The sequence below is a fragment of the Giraffa tippelskirchi genome, chromosome 10 (genome assembly GCF_054371585.1).
Source record: "Giraffa tippelskirchi isolate mGirTip1 chromosome 10, T2T-mGirTip1v1.2.pri, whole genome shotgun sequence".
NCBI classification, from domain to species: domain Eukaryota; kingdom Metazoa; phylum Chordata; class Mammalia; order Artiodactyla; family Giraffidae; genus Giraffa; species Giraffa tippelskirchi.
The window spans coordinates 144,543,308-144,560,906 of NC_137284.1; the positions used below are offsets into that span (position 1 = coordinate 144,543,308).

The window sequence follows — 17,599 nt, forward strand, 5'->3', positions numbered from 1 at the left end:
AAAATATCTGCAACAATGCAACCAAAAGATGCAAATAGCTCATACAGCTCAGTGTCAAAACAAAAGCCCATAAAAAAATGGGCAGAAGATATAATTATTTCTCCAAATAGCCAACAGGCATGTGAAAAAATGCTCAACATCACTAATTATTAGAGAAGTGCAAATAAAAACTGCAATGAGGTATCACCTCACACCAGTCAGAATAGCCACCATCAAAAAAATCTACAAACAATAAATGCTGGAGAGGGTGTGGAAAGGAAACCTTCCCTACACCGTTGGTGGTGGAAATTGTTACGGTCACTATGGAGAACAGTATCGAGGTTCTTAAAAACTAAAAATAGAACTACCATATGATCCTGCAATCTCATTCCAGGGCATAAATCAGAGAAAAACATAATTCGAAAAGATACATGCATCTCCATATTCACTGCAGCACTATTTACAACAGCCAAGACATGGAAACAACCTAAATGTCCATCAACAGATAAATGGATAAAGAAGATGTGGTGTATATATGTATGCTGGGCTTCCCTGGTGGCTCAGATTGTAAAGTGTCTGCCTGCAATGCAGGAGACCCGGGTTTGATCCCTGGGTCGGGAAGAACCCTTGGAGAAGGAAATGGCAACCCACTCCAGTACTCTTGCCCGGAAAATCCCATGGATGGAGAAGCCTGGTGGGCTACAGTCCATGGGGTCACAAAGAGTTGGACGTGACTGAGTGACTTCAAACTTTACTTCACTTATATATATACACACACACACACACACACACACACACAGTGGAACACTACTCAGCCATAAAAAGGAATGAAATAATGCTATTTGCAGCAACATGAATGGACCTATACAGTAAAAGAAATAAGCCAGAAGAGAAAAACAAATACATGATATTGCTTATATGTGGAATCTAAAAAAAAAAAAAATGATACAAATAAACTTATTTATAAAACAGAAACAGACTCTCAGACATAGAAAACAAACTTATGGTTACCAAAGGGGAAAGGAGGTGGGCAGGGTAAATTAGGAATTTGGGAGTAACCTAAACACACTGCTCACACTGCTATATATAAAATCAATAAACAAGGACCTATTGTATAGCATAGGGAAGTTCACTCACCATTTCATTGTATTGAAAAAGAACATATAGATACATTCTCTTTTCCATATACGTGTGTGTGTGTGTGTGTGTGTGTGTGTATACATAAAACTGAATCACTGCGCTATATACCTGAAACTAACACAACATTGTAAATCAACTACAATTTTCAATAAAAACAGCACTCACTGGTTAAGGAGAAGGGAGATGTTCACAATTCTCCTGGTCATCCAGGAGCTACATCACCAACCTCCCCTCCTTTCTTTCCATCTATGGTCCTTAGGACAGGTGAATCTTCTCTTGAAACGTCTGTCCTATTACTTGTTCCAATTTGTCCTATTTGACAAATACACTTCCTAATAGCTCTCTGTCAGGGACGTAATGAGCGTGCAGGACTGTTACTAAGAAAATATATAAAGATCTAACATTTAGATTTCTAGGCTTCAAATTCATCATATGTCCTCTGTCTCCCTAAGTACTTAAAACATTGAAGTTCACAGTCTTTCACTTGGAACTACCCCACCTCAATTTGTTCTCAAGGCTCCATTTTACTTATTTTTTGTACAAGCTAAATCGGTAGCTGCACAATCACCCAAATATTTCTCAGACTCTCCCAGCTCTGAGAGCTTGCTCCCTCCAGCTATCCAGAGCAGCATTTTCTACCCACATACCTAAATCTTTGGAGGAAGAAATGGCAATCCACTCCAGTGTTCTTGCCTGGAAAACCCTACGGACAAAGGAGCCTGGTGGGCTAGAGTCCACAGGGTCACAAAGAGTTGGACACGACTGAGCTCGCATACTCACCTAAATCTTACACATCCTTTAAAAGCCCAGTGTGTGACAAGGTCCTCTGAAAAGGCCACCTTTGACTTTTGACCCCATCTCTGAACTCCCATAACACTGGGGTGGAACCTTGTACTGGGTATTTACTTTCTGAATGCATGCCTTATCTCCTTAATTATTCTACATCTTTTAAGTGTAAGAACACTTTTTCTTACCCTTCTAGCACATTCCCTGTTTCACAGGTTCAACGAGGATTTAATTCATTCATGCTTGTTCCTCAGTCCTATGATTCTAAGGAAACTGGAATGATAACTCTCCACCCAAGCCACCTCCTGTCCCACCGATATCCCCCTAAAGTGTCAAGCAGTCTAGTGCAGTGATTAAGAGTGAGGGCTTTGATGCTGAACATCCTTGGCCCCAAACTCCAGTTATCTCTGCCCCTCACGAGATCTCAGGCAAGTTCATTTTATTTCTCAGTCCCTTGATTATTGCACAAGTAAATTACAATTAATAATAGTATTTATCACATAGGTTTGTTATGAGGTTTCATAAGTTAATATAAAAAAATGTGCTTAAAACAGTAGCTGGGACACTACATGTAATGTGTAAAGTTTAGGTATAATTAAGCGTTCTTTCTCTGACATAACACAGCAGGTTACATTAAGTTAAGGTGCTGGAACATCAATGAGGGAAGGAGATATAAAAGCGTGCCTTGGCTTCCACTTACATTTGAAGTAACTGTTGACTCCAATTCAGTGTTCTGAGAACCAAGTGCTCCAGGCCTATTCAGTCTTGGACGAGGCAGCCTCCACAAAGTCAGGAGCAAGAAAGCTTACAGAGCCCAATGGTCCTTTTAGAGAGCTCCTGTCACCTTCAGCAAAGCCATTCATTTTGAAAGGAATCCCATGAACACCATCAGTGGCCTCACCAGTGTCTGTTCCCACCATTACTGATAATCGTGTAACCAAGCAGGACGCTATGGGGACTTCTCCTGGGGACAGACCCCTCCCACATAGCTCCTCTTTGGAGCACCTAGAAAATAGTATCTGATGCACATTTCTGAGTTGTTTTACAGATGCTGAAACCACCAACAAATGGAAGAAGTTAACTGATGATCATGAGCCCCCAGACCTACTGGCCCCTAAGGATTGATAATGTTAACCTCTGTGACACTGCCATGACCTCACCATCAACCAGTCAGAGAACTGTACGCATGAGCTAATCATATACCCTGCAATGCCTCTCCCTCCTCTGGCCTTTAAAAATACTTTGTTGAAACCCTTAGAGTTCGAGGTTTGGGGACACAAGCCACCCGTTCTCCTTGTTTGGCCCTGCAGTAAACCTTTCTCTGCTCCTAACTCTGATGTTTCTGTTTGTTCTGGCCTCGTTGTATGTCAGGCACCCAAACCTGCATTTGGTAACAACTGCACAAATATTTAGGCAGTAGGGGTCTCGTCTCATTTCCTCAGCATTGTCACCTGGTGCTCTCAGAACTGCAACCACAGCGGGTCTGTGGACTCCGGGGTCCATGCCTCCATGCAGTGAGAGGATGATAAAGCAGCTTAATCTGTGCTAAAAAAAAAGTGAGGCAAAGAAAAGAAGCCTGTTCCTCAAAATTCTGACAAGAATCACTATAAATGAAGCCAAGCCAGCAGGATTCCAGAGCTGATCATCTAATCTGGGAGTCAGGCATGCCTGGAGCTGTTGATTATCTCCTTCTTTCTCTCTAATCCTCTGTCCTTGACAGAGGTGCTGATACTAAAACAAGATGTTTTTGCTCTTAATTAATACCCAAAGAAACTTCAGTTAAAGGTTTTAGAAACAGCTCTGGAAAGATGGACTTAACTGACAGCAAGAAGATTTAGGAGAAGAAAGGAGAAGAGTGAATGCCAGGTGGAATCTGAGACAGAACTGTGGTTTCCCTCCCTATGTGTGTCTCCAGTGACAAACTGGGAGCTATTTTTAATAGTCTATCAAGCTGTCACTGCTATGTGGAATCTAAAACATGATACAAATGTACCTATGCATGAAACAGAATGAATCAGGGACACAGGGAATAAACTGGCGGTTGCCAAGGAGGAGAGGGCTGGGAGAGGGATGAATTGGGAGTTTGGGATTAGCCAATGCAAACTGATATATATAGAATGGATAAACAACAAGGTCCTTCTGTATAGCACAGGGAACTGTATTCAGTATACTGTGAGAAGCCATAATGGAAAAGAATATGAAAAAATATGTGTGTGTATGTATAAGTACATAAAACTGAGTCACTTTGCCAGATAGCAGTAATTAACACAGCACTGTCAATCAACTATACTTTGATTAAAAAATAAAAAGGAATTTTGTACAAAAATGTACATGAGTAGAATTATATTTTGCTAAAAATTAAGTTTTCTTGGAACAAAAATAGTGCATCATGCTAATAGTGCCCTGTGTAGATTAGTAGCATAAGTGTAAGATTTGGAGGTGGGAGCATGTCCAGAGAAACAAAAACCATTAACAAAGACCACAAGTATATTCCCTTGAAAGAAAAAAAAATACATGTGAAAAAGCAGCAACTATGATTTTTGGAAAAGTTAATTTCAGCCTCAGCCATAAGGGAAAGAACAGGAGAAAGAGAAAAAATAAAGATGGAATTCCTTCAAATAGATCAATGGGGGAGCATTTGGGTTTGGGCTTAATTTGCTTGTCATGTGTACATATGTTCTGATTGTGGATACTACGCATCTCCCCTAAGGAATTGGAAGGAATGCCATTAAATTATCAGCAGAGAATTCTTGATTGTTTCCTGGATAGAAAAGTAAGTCTTGGCTTTCTGTCTCCCCAGGGTTTAATGAAACACTCACAGTTCAGCCTCCAGCTGACCTGCACCAGGAAACAACCATTGAATCTCTATTGAGGGGACAGAGGTACAGATTTCTCCATGAACATTTCAGAAGGTGATCACCCTTCCATAGTCCTATGCCAGTTATCACTAGAATCCTGTATATGATATTCATTTCAAACTACCCTGAACTGTGGTTGTTTATCCATGCTTTATTTCTTTCACTGAGTTTTAGGAATATGCAGGGCAGAGACCATATCTTATATTATGGATGAGCTTTTGCAAGTCATCCAGCTTTACTATACTTCAGTTTTACCACCTGTCAAGTAGAGATAAGAGAACTTACCTTGTGGGCTTGTTGTAAGAATCAAATATATAAATACACATAAAGCACTCAGAACAATAAAGATGAGCAGTGATTATTACAATAATATTTTTGTTTAAAAGTGCATGGGACAGACTTTTTGAATGAATGAATGAATGAATGACATTTAAAAATCCACTTGTATCCTCGCCAATATCACACTTTTTTTCCTAAGAGAGAGATGTCCATAAAAGGAACATGGATTTTAAAAAAAAAAAAAAGCTATGCTATCTGAGAAATGGTCTGAAAAATAAAGGGGAAAGAAAAGTACATTGCGGGTAGAAATACATCAGTTTTCGGATGCAGGCCAGGGAATTCAAAAAAGAAGCAAAATTTCACAAATTTCCCAACATTGAAAAAGTGACGACAGCATGGAAAGTAGTCAGACCTTCCAAACTTCAAGTCGACTGCCCAGTCAGTGCTCATCCCAGAGGCTCTTCCAGGAACCCATGCAATTGTATCATCACCATTGCCCTTGTATTATATATGATGTGTCTTTTGTCACATGCATCCTTTAATTTGCTTCCCACACCGAGCCATCCAAATCCCCTTTGCTGTTCCCCCCACCTCCCCGTGGCCTCTCTCCCTCTGGACCTCATTTCCCATTAGTCTCCCTGACGCTGCCAGCAGACCATTCCAAATCCTCCTGAGCGCCGACAAAGGCTGCACAGATGTGGGGAGAGCCGGCGCTGGGAGCTCTCAACAGCACCGCCATCCTGTCCCAGCAGGATGGGGGTCGTTTCTCTCAGGGACCAGAGGCAGAGGGGGGGTGAAAAAAAAGAAAAGAAAAGAAAGACTGAAGGCAGAAAAAGAGGGAAGACAAAGTAAGCCATTGAAATCAGAAAGGAAATGCATGAGTGAGATTTCTATCAGGAAACACGGTAGGGGGCAGAGGGGGGGTGGGCGCTGGGAGAATAAAAACAAAAGAGCAAAATGTGCCCGGTGGTTAAAGACTAAGATGCCACAAAAGTCTCTGGGAGGGTACAACGAGGGAGGAGGGAGTGGGCAAAAATATGGTTGAAAGGAGTTGAAAAGCAGGAACTGCTGGGGGGTGGGGGCTCTCCGCTGGAAACCCTCCCGTCCTCCTCTCTCCACCCGGTCCTCGTGGTATTCTTAGGCTCTCTCTCCCACCTCCATTCTCTTTTCAACCCTCCCGTTGCCCAAATTCCAGTTTTTCATAAAGGGAAGCAGCGTGTTGTGTATTTAAGAGAAGAAGTCCCAAAGAAGACGAGGGAAGAGAAAAATTCAAGCCTCCTGTGGCTTTTGAGAAATAACCACAGGTCTCATGGCCCCCCAGCCCATGTTTAAAAGAGTCCTGAGAAGAGAAATTTGCGGCTGAATGTGGTGCCTGGGAGAATGACTAAGCTCTCACGACTCCCATTCAGGAGGCGTCTTTGTGGACCCCCACCATCAATAAGACATGAAGAAGAAGGTGAAGCAGAGAGAAGCGCTCCCTCGAGTCAGGATGCAGGAGGCAAACAAGTCCCATCAGTTATGTTCCTTGAAAAGGGCCCACTGATTTCTTAGGACCCTTGTCTTTAAAGACATCTTGACAGGCGGGTCTTTGAACAGTCTTTAGGATTTATATACCATAAAGCCAAGGAAGGACTTGATTCAAGTTTTTTTAAAAAATTTTAAAAACTACAATGTCAAGAGGCTTGCAGCAATTCAGATGGTAAGAAGGGGTGTCTCTTGATCTTTGCCACAGTATAAAATCTGGGTGGATTTTTTTTATTTATTTATGTGAATTCAAACTGATCAGATCCATCCACCATAAATATAACACTAACTTATCAATATGATGCCATAGTTTGGTAGACATCTCTGAACCCCAGCTTCACCGAGGCTATTTTCCATCAAATCAGGGGAATTTCAGAGTCAGCATCATTATTAATCAGGCAAGACTATTTGCTGAGCAGAGACCACACTAAGAAGATGATTACAGAGTAGAGAAAGTGTCATGTTTTCTGTGTATGTGTCCCTGACTTCAAGAACACCACAAAGGGCTTGCTGCAATTTAAGAGAGATGACTAGTTCTGCAAAGATAGTTTTCAATTCTAAATGTGCAAGTTTATAAAATCATATCAGCAACTAAAAATATTAAGACAAATGACAACGACAGAAATGGTTGAGCCAAAGTGCTCAGCTCTTAAACAACATGGAGAATTAGGTTGACGATGTCAACAGATTTCACATCCATGCTCCCCAATAACTAGAAATAATGAAATTGATGTGAAGAATGAAATTGACTATGCCTATCAGGTTGATAAATACTAATTTTAATAAAAATCAACTATAGTTCAGTTTTTATTATTTGACTGTAGTACTAAAAGGTTAAAAATAGCCACCCATCCATATACAGTGATCTTTGGACTGTAGATCATAGTAAGATTTTATTTTCTGATAGAAGAGATGGATTTTGCTGCATAATCCTCAGAGGCATACATCTACTTTCCAATTAGAGACCCATGAGGCAGATGCAGTGACCATAACTATCTGACTGTGAGTAAAGTTGAGGTGATTACAAAAATCTCGTGTTTTCTCTTTAGTATAAATATTAAAGTGACTAATTTACAAAAGTTAACCAAAAAATGAGAAAAATAAGCTTCTCCCTTCCCCAAGTTACTAACAAATTCTTCTTGTCCTTCAGTGTTGACACAAAGAGCTATACTGCATGATTCACTCTTTGCAAAATCTCTCACTCTATACTGCATGATTCACTCTTGGGATCCAAGAGGAAGGAGTTTGGTGTTGGAATGTCAGGCTTTGGTGTAAGCACTCAGAGATGTGCCAGTTGGATTTCATGCCAGGAAAAGTGTGTGCGCTGATCTACAGCTTGGTTAGAAACTCCAAGCCCTGGGAGCTCGAGTTACAGGGGCCTTTCCATGCCGTCTTATTTAAGGCAGTGGAAAGAGAAGTGGGTGGTGGGGGTTGTGAAAATTCATGGTGTCAGAGCAATACCATCTTAAGCCTCCTCATTCAAGCCCCTGGGGAGACTCAGCTGAAAAGAGGATTTCTGGTTTTGTTTTTAGCGTAAGCATGTCCCTAATATTGCATGGGACATAGTTATGCTAAAATAATGTTATTGTGTCTTTTTATTTGCTAAATCTTGAAGCCCTAGCTTAGGACCCTAAACCAAGGGAAAATATAAAAGCTGAGTACCAGGGAATTCCAAGTGAGTTAGTAGTTCAGGATATTAAGAAGATCACCATTTTCAGCTGAAGAAGACAGAGAGTAAGGGAGGGGGCAGATTAAACACGTCTGTTAATTATGGAGCAGAGAGAGGTCTATTTCTCCAACCCTTGAGCTGGAGCTGGCTCCATGACTCATTTTAGCTGATAGAATGCCACAGAGATGAGGCAAACTTCTCCAGCCTGGCCTCGGAACATCTGGAAGCTTCTATCCTCACCCTCCTGAAACCCGGGGATGGTCATGCTGTGAAGAAGCCTGGGATGAAAGTCCAGATGTCCCAACCACCCCAGCTGACAGACCCGAACACGTGAGAATCCATCTTAAATACAGACTCAGTCAAAACTGCAGTTCCCTGCAGCCTGATGGGTAAGACCAAGTGAGATACCAGCAGATCACTGATGGAGAAAGGATCCCAGAACCAGGGAGGGGAATACCTGTTCTTCAGGAGAGGTAGAGAGGGGAGGAGAGAGAATTTCTAAGAGGTCTCATCACTCTAACAGATAGCCGGTGTCTCACCAACCCTAGAGAGGTACTTGGGTACCGAGCAAACTAAGGTGCGGGGGCAAGCACCCAACCTCGTGGGGTAAAGCCAAACGAGGAGGGAAGAATTGAGAATGGTCAAGATGACAGTCACCAGGAGAACTTGAACCTGAGCTAAAAGCAAACAAGTTGAGGGCATATATCTAAAGCTCACCTCCACTTTGTCCAGGGGAAATTCTGAGATCTTTTCTATTAAGAGAAAAATAACCATGGAAGCTTTGTGACCTTTATGCACTGTCTATGGGGCTGGGTTCTAATATTTGGTTCTGCCTGTCACCAGCTTTTGGAAGAGTCACTACAGGAAAACACATATAGCTTGCATGTGTGTGTGCAAAAGGCAAGTAGAATTTATGCCACCATTGCTTATTCAAGTCTTGTTTAAAGAGGCATGCTTTAATTGCTGGAGGCCGAATGGTCAGGGGAGTAGGAGACAGACTATCCACACCCCTGACACAGCACCAGGAATAGATCTAGGCTTTCTGGGGCAGACAGGCTTGGGATAATCCAATCTAGCCTACCAGGGGCGGGGAAGAAAGCCTCTAATGGTGACCATCCTACTTTAATACACTTTCTTTTTCCTAAACCACTCTTTCTGCCGTAATTCAGGCCAAGGGTTCAGGCAAACTCTCCATGGTGAGAAAGTATTGAAGACAAAAGCAAGGCGAGTCTAATGGGACTGAGAGTCTAATCCTTTACAAGGTCCTTGTAAAGATTCAATGATAGGATGCATTCATTCTAAGCACGTGTCATACAACCAGTGCTTGAGAAATGGCAGCTCTGTTCTCTCTTTGTGACTTTACAGTAGGACCTAAGAGTCCTACATACAACTGCTTTCAATTTTATGATGCATATGACTATATTTTTTATCCTGCAATTACTTGATAACAGAGACTATATTTTATTTTTGTGTGTGTGTCGGTTTATGACAGGTAGTTCCTGTGAAGTACCCCACAAATATTTGATGAATGAATGAATGAGCAAATAGAATAAGACATGTTTGCTGAACAGAATAAAAAGAGGAATAAAAAGGAATGTAAATCAATACATAGAAAACAAACTTATGGTTACCAAAGAGGAAAAGGAAGGGGAGGGATAAATTGGGAGTTTGGAATTAACAGACACACCCGACTGTATATAAAAGAAACAACAAGGACCTACTATATAGCACAGGGAACTATATTCAATATCTTGTAATAACCTGTAATGGGAAAAGAATCTGAAAAAGATTAAATATATGTATAACTTCTCGGTGGCTCAGCAGTAAAGAATTCGCCTGTAATGCAGGAGACATGGGTTCAATTCCTGGGTCAGGAGGATCCCCTGGAGGAGGAAATGGCAACCCACTCCAGTATTCTTGCCAGGAAAATCCCATGGAGAGAGAAGCCCTGAGGGCTACAGTCCATAGGGTTGCAAAGAGTTGGATACGACTTAGTGACTGAACACACATGTCTTTAACTGAGTCACTTTGCTGTACAGCTGAAACTGACACACTGTAAGTCAACTATACTTCAGTTTTTTTAAAAAAGGGAATGTGACTGTGTACTAAAATGCTTACTATTTACAGCCAAAATGTGGATACAATGAGGGTAGGCATCGGCTCAGTGCTAGGGCTCACAGAAAATCTTGTAGGATCTCTGTGTACCTGAATTCAGCAGAGCCAGAGATTCCTCAAAAACAGCCAAGCCAGGGAGACTTTGCCTGCTTCTATCCTATTTTTCAGTCCTAGAAACACTATAAACATGGGAAGGAGAAAGTATGGTCAAGATTTGATACTCCTGTGATGTGTCTGTGCCTCTGAGGGGCTATTAGAGGTAGATGCTGAGGTCACCATCTAACACCAGATTACAAACCTGGTTAGGAGGCTGTCCAGGGGGTGAACATGGCCTGCCACAGATGACATGGCAGTACCAGATATTTCCGAAGAGAATAAAAGGTGACTTGAGTTGAAGAGGTGAATGAGATTCAAATCGAAAAAAAAAAAGGAAAACTAGAAAGATGGAAATAAATACGTGCATTACTCCTCAGAATGATCAGCTATAAATATGGATTAGGTACCTGGTCCCAACTAGTTAACTTTCCAAAACATACAAGCCCTTCCCCAAACAGTACATGATGCCAAGTCCACATTTGGTTTTGTCTTTCATTTTGTAAGTAATCAACTCCCAAATACCCTGCAAAGGCCTTGATATGGAAATGATTTCTGTTAACGGCTTGGTTAAGGTGATCTGTGTCAGGGGTCTGGAATCCTGGCTCGCTCATACAAGCAAGGAGAGTCAGCGAAAGCTGAAGGGTCTCTCCACCATTCTGAGGACAGCCTGGATGAAAGTCAACTTCAAAAATGCAGTCTGTTTCATGGATAATTGATTCTTGGTTTGCTATGCCTACTCACCGTGGTCAAGGATATATTTCACAATCTCCCCGTTGCCGGTTTTAGCTGCGTAGTGAAGGAGTGAACAGTGGTCTGGTCCCTGAATTAGCAGGCTGCCTCCATTTTTATAGCTTTCTATTAGCTGAAAAAGAGACATAGGAAAAGCAACTCAGACAGAGTCCGGAACAAGGAAAATAGCTAGCTGGTGATAAAATAAAAGTAATGTAGCAAACCACAAATGTCTCCAGCCTCAGAGGACACAGGGAAAAGTCAAAGAGATGAAGTAACATTCCTGGGTTGTGTTATCACTCAAATAGATGGCCAGTGTCTCAGCAAATTCCAGAGAGGGTAAGTGGGTACTGAACAGCCTAAGGGAATGGAAGCATGCTAAATTACTTGTTCCCTTTCTAGTTTTTGTCCTTTTCTTTTCTGGGCACTAAAATAATGAAAGAGAGGAGAATGAAAGCTTCCCTATGCAGGCTGAGCATTCTTGAGTTAAAGAACAATTAAGTCTATAGGCAGGAAAAGAGCTTGATGTCTGGTAGCAATGCTCCCTCCGCACTTTAATTTTTTCTGCCCTCTCTAATGAACCCAGCTACTGAGTATAGAGGCTGCTTGCCCCTTTCCAGCATGAGATCACACGCACAGGCACACAGCAGACACACGCACGGCCATGTCTGGCTCCCTCCTTCATCCAAACCTGCAGTCTGCCTGTCTTCTATTAATCATCCAACACATACCACCCAACAAGGCTTGAGATGGTCCATGGAATGAAAACCAAAAGGGTTCAGAGAATGTAGTAGTAGAAACCTAAAAGACTTCCAAGAGACTGGAGGAAAAACAGAGTTTGCAGCCTGAGAATTAGGTGCTAAATGAGGACACAGTCTTAAGTTTGTGAAATACTGCACATTACAGAACTGTAATGTAAGAGAAACTGGATCTCTGTTCTCTAAACTGCAATAATCAGAACAAGGGCCTTACTGGAGCTTCTAAAATGTAGCTTTAGAATAAATAAGAATCAACTAACCCAGCATGTAATAAGCAAAAGGAATGTGTCTACCACCAAGAAGTTAGATGGCAGAGCATTATAAAAAACAAACAAACAAACTCATAAGGTCAAAGAGAGTAAACTCATAGTTCATACATTCACTCAAATACAACTATAGATTAGCCATGTGCCAGATGCCAGGGAAACTAACATGAATACAAATTGACCACTGACCTCTAAGCCTTCAAGACCTCACCGTCCATGGGAGAGAGAGATGCGTAAAGAATTGAACAGAGATGAAGAGGACAACAAGGAGAGTAGCACATGGCACTAGGAAAACATAAGGTAGGGGATGGAAAAAATCAATGGAAGACTTCCTAGAAAACTGATCAAAAAGGAGCAATTGACTGGAAGTAAGGAACATGGGGTTTCCCAGGTGGCACCAGTGGTAAAGAACCTGCCTTCCAGTGCAGGAGACATAAGTGATGTGGGTTCGATCCCTGGGTTTGGAAGATTCCCTGGAGGAGGAAATGGCAACCCACTCCAGTATTCTTGCTTGAAGAATCCTCATAGACAGAGGAGTCTGGCAGGCTACAGTCCATAGAGATGCGAAGAGTCGGACACGACTGAAGCGACTGAGCATGCACAAGGAATGTATAGAGTTTTCATGTCTAAATTGAGAAGCAAAGGAACAGGAAGAAGTAGCTAACTGTCTTTCACAAAAATCTAAGAGAATCCTGTTCTGTTCAACAGTACTGTCTCACAATGGCACATCCATTCTTTGTGGGAAGATCCACAAAGGATTTGGGCTCACAGAGGAGCAGAGACCTAGTCCATCAGCTGCCCCGATTCTGCCTTTCTGTGGTGTTCATAGACACTGTGACCATTAGGATAGCCCATGGATATGTTGTGCAGCCCAGTGGATAGGAGCTACTCACGACAGCCTGCATGCAGGGCTGATCCAGGGCTTCTATTCTCAGTTCACTGGTGCGCTTGGACCTCACTTCCCCTCTCAACTCTCCCTCTCTCCCCTTCCTTCCTCACACTCGTGACACACACACCCAGTTGAGTATTTAATATTTATAATATTTTCTACATGGGACAGAGAAATGGAAGAAGATAAAGAAAAGGAGGGGAAGGTACTTGGGAAGGAAAAGAAAGAAAAAAGTGAAAAAGAAAAATCCTAAGGCTTTATATTTCACCTCTCAGTAAATCAGATGTTACTGAGTCATTTCTCAGTCATCTAGGAAAGAATTATAACAGAGAATGAGGTAAGGCAACCAGCCGAATATAGTGATTTCCCTTTTCTTACATAATTCTCTGTTAAGTACCAAAGAAGTGCAGTAACATGCCCAGGGCCCTGGAAAATCTGTTGCCTAGACTAAAAGTATATACAAAACAAAACGAAGTGGTTTCAAAGGTACAACAACATTTTGCAAAATTTTCTGGCTTAGAAACTCTACAAGGGCAGGGATCAGGTCTGAACTCATGCCTCTTGCTCATAGAATCCAAAAAGGCTTTGCAGGGAATATAGGACAATATTTGGTTTAATCCACTGCCGGGAAATGGCATTGAATTCAGGTACATACGCTGCTTAGAGAGCACTTTCCTCTTGTGGCTAACAATTCCTAGTAACACTGTGATCTGGACATGGCGTGGGCACCATTCCCAGGGATGTGTGTCTAAAGATGACAGTTTAACAAGATGCTGACAACCTTCTCAGCTTGTTTTCTGCTAGTAACTTGTTAACAATGTAGCTCTGAGGTTTCTGTTTATTCAACAGATATGCTTCCAAAGAAGCTGTATATAAGAACTTGCTGTGTGTGAAAGGCACTCAGTCGTGTCCGACTCTTTGTGACCCCATGGACTATATAGTCCATGGGATTCTCCAGGCCAGAATACTGGAGTGGGTAGCCTCTCCCTTCTCCAGGGGATCTTCCCAACCCAGGGATCGAACCCAGGTCTCCCATATTGCAGGTGGATGTTTTACTAGCTGAGTCATTAGGGAAGCCCAAGAATACTGGAGTGGGTAGCCTATCCTTTCTCCAGCGGATCTTCCCGACCCAGGAATTGAACCGGGGTCTCCTGCATTGCAGGCGGATTCTTTATCAACTGAGCTAGTGCTTCTTAACTCTCTTTTAAGGCTTCTGGGTTCTCAGTCTGGGATAGCGCTGAACTTCTTGAGTTAGTTGGAGCCTCTGGCTGGGAAAGCTGCTGATAGTACAGAGCAGATCAATGCCATTGTGGCGTATACAGGGATACCCGGGCAGTCTTAAGTCCTGACACCTGAAAATAACTTGGGACCAACTACAGCTTTCTGGGTACTCATGGACTATATTATACTTTATAACAAATATTTGTCTCCCTGCTATGTTTAACTATTAAAGGAACACAGATTAACACTGTATTAACAAAATAGCTATCTTGGGAGAGTCCCTTCTATGAAGTTATAGGAACAATCCTAAGAGCTTTACTTGAATTTTATATTTAACCCTCACAATAAAGCAAAGAGAAGAGCAATGTGATTCCATTTTGCAGATGAAGAAACGGAGGCCCATAGACAATTAGGTTAATTATTCAAAGTCTCATATATAGTCAAAGGCAGAGCCAAGATCTGAACCCAGACAGTCTGACTTCAGAATTTGCAGTCATTCAGGAGGCAGCAGTTTCCTCTGAACTAAATTCTCCAGAAAACATGAGCACAAATCACAATATTCAAGGCAGATCAGAGTATCTTCTTCTGATTAACTGTGATCCCCAGAGTTCAAAACGGCAATAATGTTGCAAGATGTAGGCTCTTGCCTAAAGAAAGTATTTCTGGGTATTGTCCAGGTTATTCTTACAGATGCATTCATTTAAAGACTTGGGCTTAAAGAAATCTTTAAACTTCAAATACTAGTTCCAGATAGCAGGAAGCTGAGGCACACGTATCAGTTGTAACCAGTCAAGGCAGACAGCACTGTGCCTTTGCACAGACCCTTTGCTGTTCGGAGATGTGGCGATGCTACAAGGACTCCTCTCACCCTCTCTGCTCAATTCTCAAAGAGAACATCCTTCTGCCTTCTACCCAGCTAGCACCAGGGGGATGGGAAATGATAAATGGGATCATGAAAATTTGGTGAGAAACTATGCTGATTTAAATGGCAACCCACTCCAGTGTTCTTGCCTGGAGAATCCCAGGGGCGGGGGAGCCTGGTGGGCTGCCGTCTATGGGGTTGCACAGAGTCGGACACGACTGAAGCGACTTAGCAGCAGCAGCAGCAGAGTTCTTAAAGAATCACCAAAAGTTCTGGTAGGAAGATATCTTACCTTCATAAGATCACCAGCTATTACTGCCTGCAAAATTGCTGTGAAAGACAAAAGAGAGACGTCCCATTAGTAGAAGACCCTCTCATGAAAATATTACAAAGGGCTGGACCCATATTCTGGAGACATGGTCTACATTTGGGGTGGGAATCAGGGGAGGAGAAGCGTGCCGAAGGCTGAAACATGGGACAGACTGAGGCCTTCTCCTCAGCCCTTCCCTCCCTGGGCATCCATCCTGTACATCATTCTAGAGCTGACGGGAACCCCCTCCAGCCCTGGTACAGAAAAACGAACATGAAATGTAGAGTCACACATACTGGATTCAAATCTTAGCTCTGACCCTTATTCCACCGCCTTAGTACTCCAGGCAGCGGAATACTAGGCGAGTTATTTAACCCCTCTGAGCCTCAGTTTCCACATCTGTAAACCAGAAAGTCTCAATTATATCGGATCTTTGAAAGGGCTTATTAAATCATATAAATGTTCTTATCTCATCCACTGATGCAGAGTGCCTAATCATTAGGATTGTTTCTGCTCCTTTCTTTCTAATTCCTTCTACTTTGTCCTTTGGGGGTTCACAAAGCATTAGTAATTTTGCATTCTGTAATTATAAGTAAATACCTACTGCTATGGAGCGAAGGATTAGAAACAATAAAGGAGAAACACATATTTTAATTATGTTCTGAAGAAAGTAATCATACAGTTAGCAAAAATCCATTGGTGACTCTTATAGAAAGAACTCTGAACATCTAATTAAACTAATTGTAAGGCTACTTGGTGGTGGGGGTGGTGGTTTAGTTGCTAAGTCGTGTCAGACTCTTGCGATCCCATGGACTGTAGCCTGCCAGGCTCCTCTGTCCCTGGGATTCTCCAGGCAAGAATATTGGAACAGGTTGTCATTTCTTTCTACTTAGTTGAGGGGAAAATAATCTAAGTACCCATGCATGTCACGTGGGGTGCAGAAAAAGAATGAAAAAATATAACTGATAAAAGAGGAAACGAATATATGACTGTCTAAAGGCAATTATGATGATTCCAAAAGGGGACATTTGTATTAGATGAAAAAATAGTCCCTTTAGAAAAATAAATACCTATATTTTAAAATTGCTCAAAAAAAAAAAACCCCACATCATTTTAAGGTTTTAAAGTCAACCCCCCAAAATTAGAAGGTTTGAAGTTTATTTTCAAAGTATCATTTTACTCTTATTTCAGAGTCTCTCATATACAGTTAGCCAAAAATGCAGTATCAAAGTACATGGTGTCCTTGACTATCACTGAACAAAGCCCTTGAAGCTTTCATCATGAGCACTTACGGGCCCTGGGTGACCAGAGGCAAAGAACCACAGGTATGTTCAACTTGTTCAGAGGCCCAGGGCCGAGTGCCTTCCCTCTGACCAAAGCAGAAGTCTTGGAAACCCTAGGAAATGATGATGGCTGCTTCAGCACGTAAGGAGTAATGAAGGAAGAAGAGCGAGAAAGGAAGACCAGGAAAGAGAGGGAAGAATGTTTCTTTTCCATAATGTTTAAAAATATAAACATGGCTCCAGGCACAATAATGCTCTTTGTCCATGGTCAGTGTGCACCAATCAGTTGTTGAACTGACAGAAAAGAGTGTTAGTCACTTAGTCGTGTCCAACTCTTGGCGACCCTGTGGACGGTAGCCCATCAGGCTCCTCTGTCCATGGGATTCTCCAGGTAAGAATACTGCAGTGGGTTGCCATTTCCTTCTCCAGATATGAGAGCAAAGAGGAAAGGAGTGAAAAGGCAATGGAGATAAAAATAACAGAAAAGGGGACTTTCTAATGGTCCAGCGGCTAATACTCTGCGCTCCTAATGCAGGGGAGGCGGGCTTCTGTCCCTGGTCAGAGAACTAGACCCCACAGGTCACAGCTAAGAGTTCACATGCCATAACTAAAGATCCTGTGTGCTGCAACTATGCCCTGGCACAGACAAGTAAACAAATACATATTTCTAAAAAGCAACAGAAAGGGAATTGATAAAATGCTGTATGTCCAAAGAACCTAAGAAACGTGTCTCATTCTTCCTGTTACAGATGGGACACTGACATTCAGAGGGAAATGACTCTCTCAGGGCACAGAGACCATGGTAGCTCAATCACCCCACAATGTAGGTCCCTGT

The 17,599-nt window shown here is 42.1% G+C and overlaps 1 protein-coding gene across 3 annotated transcripts in view; it reads right to left on the reverse strand.

Annotated features, from left to right (window-relative positions):
- DGKI (diacylglycerol kinase iota) overlaps nt 1-17,599 on the reverse strand; it is a 486,267-nt gene that overhangs the window by 10,925 nt on the left and 457,743 nt on the right. For all 3 annotated transcript variants that reach the window (XM_081533024.1, XM_081533025.1, XM_081533023.1), the window contains 2 exons: nt 15,464-15,501; nt 11,188-11,308 (listed from right to left, as the gene is read on the reverse strand). In XM_081533024.1, coding sequence (XP_081389150.1) covers nt 11,188-11,308; nt 15,464-15,501 — 159 coding nt within the window. The remainder of the gene's footprint in view (nt 1-11,187; nt 11,309-15,463; nt 15,502-17,599) is intronic.